General features: G+C 42.6%; 1 protein-coding gene across 1 annotated transcript; it reads left to right on the plus strand.

The window, feature by feature from the left end:
* The first annotated feature begins 2,003 nt into the window (after positions 1–2,003).
* Positions 2,004–2,960, plus strand: LOC121774404. The gene has a single exon (XM_042171288.1). It carries the CDS (start codon positions 2,004–2,006, stop codon positions 2,958–2,960), a length of 957 nt encoding a protein of 318 aa, XP_042027222.1.
* Positions 2,961–10,875: the final 7,915 nt, after the last annotated feature.

Consider the following 10,875-nt stretch of genomic DNA (forward strand, 5'->3'; position numbering starts at 1 on the left):
TTTTCAGCCAAGCTAAGAATATTTTGGAGAGGCTGATTGAGGCTAAGCGGTCGTACGAAACATGTCAAGGGCAATACAGAAGAGGAGCAGTGCACGCAGCTGAGGCGCGCAACGATGAAAAGATGGAAGCTCAATTTGAGCAGATGGAGAAGAAATTGCTGGAAGCAGTAGAAAAAACGAGACCGCCGCCACCGCCTGCACCGAAGGAGACACAGTATGTGCCGCAGCCGCCACCGCCAGAAGAGCATCATTACTATTACTGCGAGGTTCCCCCTGAGGTAGAGCAAGTAAACGCCGTAGGCCACTTGAACACAAATGGCAACTGGATCCAGGGGAAGCAGAGAGATGCTCCGTGGAGGGACCACCCCAACTTCAGATGGACTGATCAGAATCAAAGCCAACCACAACAGGTACAACCCTCTGACGGGCAGTCCAACTGGCCAGCTCGAATCTTGGATAGACCAAACACTGGAGGGAATAGAATGCAAGGAGGTCAGGCAGGTTGGTCAAGTGGACCTCAAGGGAACTGGTCAAGTGGAGGACAACCTAACTGGTCAAGCCGACAACAGGAAGGAGAATAGGGGTACTAACACCAAGCCCCTCAGTATAGCAACCAGGGTAGGCAACCAAGTAATCAAATGGTGAGTTATGTCCCCCAGTACCACAGGGGAAACCAGCAATCCCAAGGGAACCAACAGTACTTCCAAGGAAACCAACAAAATCATCTGTCCCAGAACCAACCAGAGCAGTATGGGTCTTCCGGTTTTTACCAGCAAGGCCATGGAGGAGGCCGATTTAATCAGAGAAATAAAAGGCAGCAAAATGAAGGTCCGGGGGATATGATTCCACACCAGTCCCATGATGCTGTGCGAGAAATGCAGAAAGCCCAGAGAGAACAGAGAGCTGCATTAGAAATGCTTACGAAGGACTTATCTCAGGTCGCCATGTCACTGGGCGAGCTAAGAGGTAATGAAGGAAAGATTCCGGCTACAGTGCAACCTCCTGCAAGACGAGAGAATGTCAACACAGTCTCTCTGAAATCAGAAGGAGTTTATCAGAGCTCAACTGCAAGTTTTCCAGCATCCAGGACTAGTCTTAATAAAAGCCTTCAATCCAGAGCCCTTGATCAAGTCATAGCGAAAGAAGAGTCAAACATCTGTGAACAGGGTGCTAAAAAGAGGAGGAAGGTCGAAGCAGAGGAACTGACCGGTATGATCCAACCTAGTGATCTTCTCTCCAAGAGAACTGACCCAGGGGTATTTACGCTCTCAATTTCCACCAGAAACGTTCAAATGGAGCACGCAATGTGCGACCTAGGGGCTTCCATAAATATTATGCCATATTCTATATACAAGAGGCTGGAGAATGCTAAGCTCGTCAAAACCAATATGGAAATACAGCTAGCAGACGGGTCTTGCATTTACCCCGAGGGAGTTCTAGAAGATGAAATCGTCAAGGTGAACAGATTCATGTATCCCGCCGACTTCTTTGTTATAAAAATGACGGAACCAGGAGCAGATGAATCTATTGGTATCCTTTTGGGGAGAACTTTCCTATCCACCGCCAACACAGTCATTGACGTCCGCCATGGGACAATTAATCTGGAGTTTAAAGGAGAGCGACTTACGGTTGGCATTAATGAAGCAGCAAAAAAGCCACAGGGCAGAGAGAGCATACAAACAGTAAATGCTATCAGCCCTCGGAAACAGGAGTATTCGTAAAAGGAATCCTTCGAAGAGCCATCCTATGGTTACACTGAAGATGAATAGCTGAAGAGAGAGGCAGTAGAATGGTTTGATACGACAGTGACTGGAGCAATGGATGATCAAGCCATTAGAAGGGCAATTATGGAATTTTGCCAGCCGTCACAACCAGCCGAGGCAAGAGAGATTACTCAACTAAGAAAAGTCGAGAGACCACCTGACCAAGCTGCTCCATTAAAAGGAATGTTGAAGAAGGAATCCTCGTTTACAAGGCAACTACTTTCCGTATCAGCATCACCGATGGCTTTCAAGGACTTGTACAGCCAGACAGATCACAAAACAGTCAAACCACGATTGCAGAAACAGGAAGAACTACTCTTCCAACACCAACCCCAGCTGATGCCCAAGAAGCGAAGTTCAAACTGGTCGGAACCTCGAACAGTCATGGCAAGGCACACTCAGGTGGCAAAACTTCCGTACTCTATTAACCAGGAGGAGATCAGAGCCTTGTTAAAGTACGCTGGAGCCCGTGGAGGACTCATCAAGGATTTCGCCGGATCCCAGATCCTGACGAAGCTTCCCCAGGATGACGTAAAGTTTAAATATTCTGATGTCTGCAAGGCCGCGTTCCCATTTTTGAAAGATCGATTGATGAGTTTTTCTATAATACGCGGCCCTGACTGGAATCACTCCTTTGAGGTGATATGTGAGACTAGTAACTGTGCTTTGGGAGAAATATTAAGTCAGAAATTCCAGGGGAAAAGTTATGTTGTCCTCTATGCATCAAAAACCTTTGGTCAGGCGCAAATGAACTATGATATGACCGAAAAAGAGATGCTATCAGTAGTCTTCGCATTTGAGAAGTACAGACAGCACCTACGAGGTTCCAAAGTGGTGGTGTATACAAACCATGCGGCCATCAAATACCTATCGTCGAAGAGGAGATCAAAACCGCATTTGATAAGATGGTTACTCCTTCTACAGGAGTTTGAGTGGGAAGCAGTTGATAGGAGAAGATGTGAAAACATAGAGGCGAGTCACCTACGCCAAATTCTGCAAAAAGAAAATACGGAAGCCATTCCAGACAAGTTCCCTGAAAGGCACATGCATCTGATCAAGTCGAAGTTTGAAGGACAGCGGATCTGCCAGGAAAGGAGGATTGATCAAAGCAAACAGAGAAGCTGGGAGCAACTTGCGCCTAAAAGGGCAAAGTTCGCAGGAAGGACCAACAGTCTGGAGGAAAGCAAGTTACCCTGAAGGAACGAAATGGAGGCGTTTGTAGTGGACGACATTTCACTACCAATGCCTAGCTCACGCCAGTAAACAGGTAGAAGGAGTGATCGGGTATTCATGGATAGTCTGCTTGATCAAGCGACAAATACTAAATCTCTTAATCTGATCAAGTGACATTCCAAGGAGACTCGGTCAAATCCTTGTTAGTGTAAATAGTTTTTTTCTAAGTGTGTCAAGTTTTTCTTAGTTAATAAAAAAAATCAGAAGTGGAGAAAATGAACTGATCAAGTGGAATTATGTGAGTTGCCATCGGGATTTAATGTTCCACATGATCAGTGCAAATTGAATTTAATTGGTGGTGCAGTGATTGAGTTGATAAGAGCAGGTGATGATAAGACGTGCGCAGTAATTAGAGAGGTTTTCTTCAAGAGCCGATCTCAACAGTAATAATCAGAGATCCTTTTCACCACTGAGTCCACCAATCACCAAAACACCATTATTGCCCCTAGATTCATCGGCCCACTCCAATATATGGACCCGACTGATATAGGGCGTGTGGACTCTGTGCTCAAAAGTTTTTCCGTCGGCACTGACCCCGTGGAGATTTACACAGCCCTAAAAGCTCGCCTAAGAATTTCTCGGTCTAAAGACCCTGCTCCGCCACCACCAACAGAAGGGCTGCCTCGTCCCAGTGACCTCCTTCTACGACGAAAGGAGGCAGAATTTAACCTCTTATCGACTATAGAGGAAGACTCCATCCCAAGAAGGACGCGCCACCAGACAATGAACCAGCTACTTCTTGAAGCTGAGGGTTCAAGCCAGCAAGCAAGACTGTGGAGAGCAACCAGGTGAGAGCAGAGGAAGAGAGCAGAGGAAGGGGGAAGAAAATATCCTTCCTTCCCCTAGTACGGGCCACCATACCAACCAAGGTATGAGGCTTGCTAACGCTGCCAGCATGCTTCCCCCCCTGAAGGAAAAAAAGAATAAAAAATATACCAAGGAGGAGGAGCTCTGATAAACACGAAGTCTTAGAAGCAATAAGGAAGGCCTATGTAATGGAGGCGATAAGGAAGGCGCGCAACATTTCCCTGATTCAACAATCTAGAAGGCAGTAGTATCACCCTTAACCCTGTTTCTTTGTGTAAATTGTGTTTTTGACTTCGTTCTCACACTTAGTTCTGTGTCTGGACTAAGTGTGAGAAGTTTATGGAAGTTGTTCTCTGTTTTTCCTATATCTGTTTTATTTTTTGTGTGGTTATTAACATGTTTTAATTGCTGGCATTGCCTCACACTTAGCCCAATGTCTGGTCTAAGTGTGAGAAGTTCCCTTGATTGTTGTTATGCCATTGCCTGTGCCTAACCATTCTTTCCACTGCATCCAGTCCCTCGAGGACGAGTTCATATGCAGTGGGGAGGGGAGACGGGTTAGTTACAATAAAATCATACATGCTAAAATTTTTTCTCAAAAATAACAAATTCCAGGTAGTAATAAATAGACAATATGCATGAAATTGGATAAATGGAAGACTTGATTACTTTCTGGGAGAGTTAGAAAAAAGATTCAGTACGCTCACATGTAAAACTTGATTGCAAAAACTTGATCAATTTGAATGACACAAGTGTGATGGAAACGCTCAATTTCTAAACCAACTGTGAAACCTCTCTATATGTGAGTTATAAGCCAAAAGTAGAACACTTTCTACTCTTTTTACAAAAGAAAAAAATTACGAGAGGCTGACTTTTAATATTGAGATGAAAATTGCACAAGTAGTAATGACTAAAGGCATTAGGACTTAACCATTTGAGCCGTATTCTTCTTTCGTTCCACAAACCCGCCTCATTAGTCAAGGCACCCCCTAGTAGCCAATTCGAGCCCATATACTCTTTTCCTTTCTTTGAAGCCTTAAAACCAAATTCAAAGTTTCATATCACATGAGGAAAGATGGTCAAACAAATGAAGTTTGTCAAGGGAAACAAAAGGGGGATAACAATAAGAATGGTCGGAATAAAGGGTAGCCGGGTTGATCAAGTTAGACAATCAGGTTGATCATATGAAAAGAATGAAAAGGTTTGAAAAAAAAGGGTAGGAAATAGTTGTAACCTGACCCAGGAAATCAAAAGTAAAAATAATAATAAGCCGAAGGTTATAAGGCTAAAGGTCGAAATCTGACCAAGAGGGAGCACTAAGAAATAAATATCCCTATTCTAATTCAGCGAGTTTAGTCAAATCATTGGCCTTTCGACTCATGTGATTTTTCTTTAAAAAATTTATATTTAAACTTAGAACCCCTAGGACCCTAACCTAACATGTTACTACCCTTGAGCCCCATTACAACCCAAAACAAAGACCTTAAGGAACTATCTTGTTTAGTCCGATTGTTGGAAGAGAAGGAACACAAGCTACTGACAAATGGATTGACCTCGACCTCGGGTATGATTGTTGGAAATTATTCGGTCTAATGCATACATGTGAATACGTGTTTTTATCTTTAAGTTTTGTTTTTCTTTTCGTTTTCCTTTACTAGTGAAATATGTAAACCATGCCTGAAATCTGCCTTATCTTTTTCTTTTATTTTTCTTTATACTTGAGGACAAGTATGTTTTAAGTGTGAGCAGTTTGATAAGGCTCATTTCATGCATCGGTTTAAGAGTGAAATACATGCTACTTGATCGGTTTATCGCGCAAAACAAGTGTTAAATGTACAGAAATACCACTTAACCAAGGCATCAAGGCTAAACTGATCAAGCAAGTACAAAAGGCGATAAAAGGCCAAGAATCGGGGGAGTTGATCAAGGGGGAGCGATCAAGAAGTTAGGTGGGGACCGCTGGCTTCTAGAAGAAGAACACGTGAGGAAATGAGCTGGATATAGCGCACCATTCTGTTATCAAGGACGACGTTCTAGAAGGGGACACGTGCTGGAATATGAGACGCAAGGACGGAGCTGAGTCACGAATCTGTTACCAAAAAGCGTCGTCATTCTAGAAGAACAACACGTAGCAATCAATGAGTCGCACACTCTCAGAATGAGCGAATATTCTCTGTCAAGATCGTTATCCAGCTGGCGGCCGAATCGAGCTTATAAATAGAGGGTGTGCCACATAAGAAGGCATCCGAGACTTTACTTTCCGTCTAGTTTAGCTTAGCTTAGTTATTTAGCGTAGTTCAGCTCTCTAGCTTAGTTTAGTTCAGCTCTCTAGCTTAGTTTAGTTCAGTTCTCTAGCTTAGTTAGATAGCTAGTTAGATAGCGTAGTTTAAAGGGCGACCGAAAGGGAGCGCTGCAGAATACTCATTTATGTTAGCGTTATCTTAAGTTTCCCACTGAGATTTTTCTCAGTTTTTACCGCTTTCTTAGATTCCAAAGTGTTAGCTTAGTTTAAATTTCACGTTGTACTCATCTTTTAGTCCGCGCATTTACTTTTCTGTTATTAAATGAAATTCACTTGATCCAGTAGTTAAATTTCCATTGATCAAGCTAGCTAGTTTAATTATGTCTAGATTAAAACCAGTAGTTAAAAACTCACAAGTTAAAGCGTGGCAGCAGCCAACCCCCCTATTGACTACTCACACACTCAACACACTAACTTCTCTGTGAGATCGACCCCGAACTCGCCGCTTTACTGTTAAAGTGGTGCAAAATTAGGAGTTATAAATTACTTTGGCAAGACGGAAAGGGCGAGAGCTAGATTGCATTGATTAAGTGGCAACGACATTTGCTAACTGATCCAATCGGTTCAGTTATCATTCCATATAACTTGATCCGCATTCTATTCGTGTTTTCGACCTCTTTCCAAGTCTTTCCAGTTATATTGAAGATAACCGAACCGATTGGATCAATTAGCAAATGTCGTTGCCACTTGATCGATTCGAACTCGCTCTCGCTCGATTCCTACCAATGTAATTTGTAAACTCCCAATTTTGCACTACTTTAACGGTAAAGCGGCAAGTTCGGGGTCAATCCCACAGAGAAGTTGGTGTGTCGAGTGTGTGAGTAGTGAACATGGGGGTTGGCTGTTGCCACGCTTTAACTTGGGAGTTTTTAACTACTGTTTTTACTCTAGACAAAATTAAATGTTGCTAACTTGATCAATGGAACTTTAACTACTGTGTCAAGTGAATTGCAGGTCACAGTGGAAAAGTAAATGCGCGGATTAAAATAAAACAACTTCGATTAAAATTAAACTAAGTACAGCGTAAATTTGAAACTAAGCTAATACTTCGGAAAATAAGAATGCAAGTAAAACCGAGAAGAAACTCGGTGAGAAATTTAGGAATACGCCGACAGATAACAAGTATTCTGCAGCACTTCTTTGACTGCCCTTTGTAACTACGCATTACTTTAACTAAGCTAAGCTATTCTGGAGAACTGGACTAAGCTAGAGAACTAAACTAAGCTAAACTAGATGGAAAGTAAAGGATCGGTTCTCTTTTCATGTGGTGGCACATCCTCTATTTATAAGCTCGACTCGGCTTCCAGCTCGATAACGATCTTGACAGGGAATATTCACTCATGTTGAGAATGAGCGACTCATGGATTGCTACGTGCTCTTCTTCTAGAATCGATGACGCTTTTCAGTAACAAATCCGTGACTCAGCTATGTCCTTGCGTCTCATGTATCAGCACGTGTCCCCTTCTAGAACGTTGTCCTTGATAACAGAATGATGCGCACCATCCAGCTCATAGCCTCGCATGTCCTTCTTCTGATACCCAGTGGTCCCCTCCTTAACTGCTTGACTACTCCCCTTGATCAATTTCCCCGATTTTTGGCCTTTTATCGCCTTTTGTACTTGCTTGCTCAGTTCGGCCTTGCTGCCTTGGTCAAGCGGCATTTCTGCACAATTAACACTTGTTTTCCGTGATAAACCGATCAAGTAGTACACATTTTACCCTTAAACCGATGCATGAAATAAGCCTTATCAAACTGCCCACACTTAAAACATACTTGTCCTCAAGTGTATAAAAAAAAAGATAAGGCAAATTTCAGGCATGGTTTACTCATTTCACAAGTAAAAGAAGACGAACAGAAAAACAAGACTCAAAACCAAAAAAACATATTTACATGTATGCATTACACCGAATAAAATTCCAACAATCATACCCGAGGTTGAGGTCAAGCCATTTGCCAGTAGCTTATGTTTCTTCTTTTTCGCGTGTGCTTGATCAAGGTGTCAATTTTTCAAGATTGCTCAATCTAAACCACTGTTGGATTCACTCAGTCGCTCATTTCTCACCAGAGATGTTAGGACTGTTCACTAGGTATTGCCACAATTTTAATACCTTGAATCAGAATGCACAAGATAGTTCCTTAAGGTCTTTGTTTTTGGTTGTAATGGGGTTTAAGGGTAGTAACGTATTAGGGTAGGGTCCTAGGGGTTCTAAGTTTAAAATAAAAAATTTTAAATTGTAAAAAGAAAAATCACATGAGTAAAAAGATCAAAGTCATGACTAGACTTGCTGGATCAAGTTGGGATATTTATTTTTCTACTAGATACTTACTTTGGTCTAAAAAAATTTCCTTTAGCCTTTTAAATTTTTGGCTTATTTCCTAACTTTCGATTTCCTGGGTCAGGTTACAACTTTTTCCTGCCCTTTTCTTTTTCTCAAATTTTTCTCAACTTTTTTTTTGACTTGGTCAACCCGATCCTCTAACTTGATCAACCCGGCTAGCCTTTATTTCGACTATTCTATTGCTATCCCCTTTTCTTTCCCTTGAAAAACTTCATCTCTTTGACCCTCTTTCCTCATGTGATATGAAACTTGAGTTCGGTTTTAAGGCTTCAAAGAACGGGTAAGAGTGTATGGGCTCAAAGTGGTTAGCTAAGGGGTGCCTGATTAACGAGGCGGATTCGTGAAACGAAGGAAAAGAAACGGCTCAAATGGCTAAGTCCTAGTGCCTTTAGTCCTTACTACTTGTGCAATTTTCATCTCAATATTAAAAGTCAGTCTCTCGTAAAATTTTCTTTTGTAAAAATAGTAGAAAGTGTTCTACTTTTGGCTTATAACTCACATATAGAGAGGCTTCACAGTTGGTTTAGAAATTGAGCGTTTCCATCATACTTGCGTCGTTCAAATTGATCAAGTTTTTGCAATCAAGTTTTTACATGTGAGCATACTTAATCCTTTTTCTAACTCTTCCAAGAAGTAATCAAGTCTTCCATTTATTCAATTTCATGCATATTGCCTATTTCATTACCAACTGGAATTTGTTATTTTTTTGAAAATTTTTAGCATGTATGATTCTACTGTAACTAACCCGTCCCCCCTCCCCACTGCATATGAACTCGTCCTCGAGGGACTGGATGCAATGGAAAACAAGGGAAACTTCTCACACTTGGACCAGATACTGGGCTAAGTGTGAAACAGTGCCAGCGATCAACACATGCTAACAAATATAGAAAAACACAACACATAGGCAAAACATACAACAACTTCCATAAACTTCTCACACTTAGTCCATACACAAGACTAAGTGTGAGAACGGAGTCAAAACATAATTTACACAAAGAACTGAGTTAGGGGTGATACTACTGCCTTCTAGATGGTTGAATCAGAAGATGTTGCGCGCCTTCTTTATTGCCTCCATTACACAGGCCTTCCTTATTGCCTCTAAGGCGGTTGTTTTCATCGGAGCTCCTCCTCCTTGGTATCTTTCCCTTTATCTCCTTTGCGCAGAGAAGCATGCTGGGCAGCGTTTAGTAAACCCTCATACCTTTGTTGGTATGGTGGCCTTTCTTGGGGGGAGGAAGGATACTTTCTTCCCCCTTCCTCTTGCTCTCTTCCTCTGCTCTCACCTGGCTGACCTCCACAGTCTTGCTTACTTCTATGAATGCTCCGGTCCCTTGGGTTGCTTGTCTTTTTTTTTATATCCACCTGCCGCCTTAAAACCTCAGCTTCCTTCAGCAGTTGGTACATTGTTCAGCGGCGCGTCCTTCCCGGGGCAGAGTCATTTTCCACAGTTGAAAAGAGGTTCCATTCTGCCTCCCTCCTTCGTAGTAGGAGATCACTGGGGGAAAGAAGAGAACCCTCTGCTGGTGTTGGTGAAGCGGGGTCCTTATGTAAACTTCTGAGTACGGAGTCCACATGAATCTAGGAGGCGATAATGGAGTTCCGGTTGTTGGTTGGGTAAGGTTAGGATTTCCTGGGATGGGTGGTGACACGGATCTCCGATTATCACTGTTGATACCGGCTCCTGAAGAAAAAGGGGAAGTATTGAGTTGAGTGTTCCGCATCTCTTTCTGGTGATTCCTTGGAGGTGATTTAAATTTGGAGAGAATTAGATGAGGACAACACAAATGTTCTGGCAGCGGTTGATGAAAAGTGGGATCAGAGAGACCCCTTTTATACTAAAGTTCCGACTGTTGAGATCCCTGCCTGTTTGAGATTTTTGTGACTCTGCGCATACGGGCACGCCTTTTCAGAATGCCACGTGGCAAAGCTTCTCTGATACGCTTCCTCCTTCTCTCCAACACGTCCCTTCATTGCGACAGTTTGCGCCGCCTGACACCTCTTCTACTGACTGCATATGTCCTATCATCAGCTGCCCTTATCAACTCAATCACTGTACCACTAATTAAATTTAAATTGTACTGATCAAGTGGACAATTAAGTCCAGATGAAAACTCTCATAATTCCACGTGATCAGTTCCTTCCTCTACTTCCGACTTTTAATTTTCTAATAAAAATAGAAGTAACATACGAAAACTATTTACACTAACAAGGATTTGACCGGCTCCCCCTGGGATGTCACTTGATCAGTTTAATAGATTCCGAATTTGTTGTTTGATCAAGCAGACTACCCATGAACACCCGATCACTCATCTTACCTGTTCACTTGTGCGAGTTAGGCATGAGTAGTGGACTGTCGTCCACTACAAATTGCCTCCATTCCGTCCCTTCCGGGCAACTCACTTGCCACCAAGTAGTCGGCCCTGTCTGCAAA

The sequence above is a fragment of the Salvia splendens genome, chromosome 17, assembly GCF_004379255.2.
Source record: "Salvia splendens isolate huo1 chromosome 17, SspV2, whole genome shotgun sequence".
Classification (NCBI taxonomy): domain Eukaryota; kingdom Viridiplantae; phylum Streptophyta; class Magnoliopsida; order Lamiales; family Lamiaceae; genus Salvia; species Salvia splendens.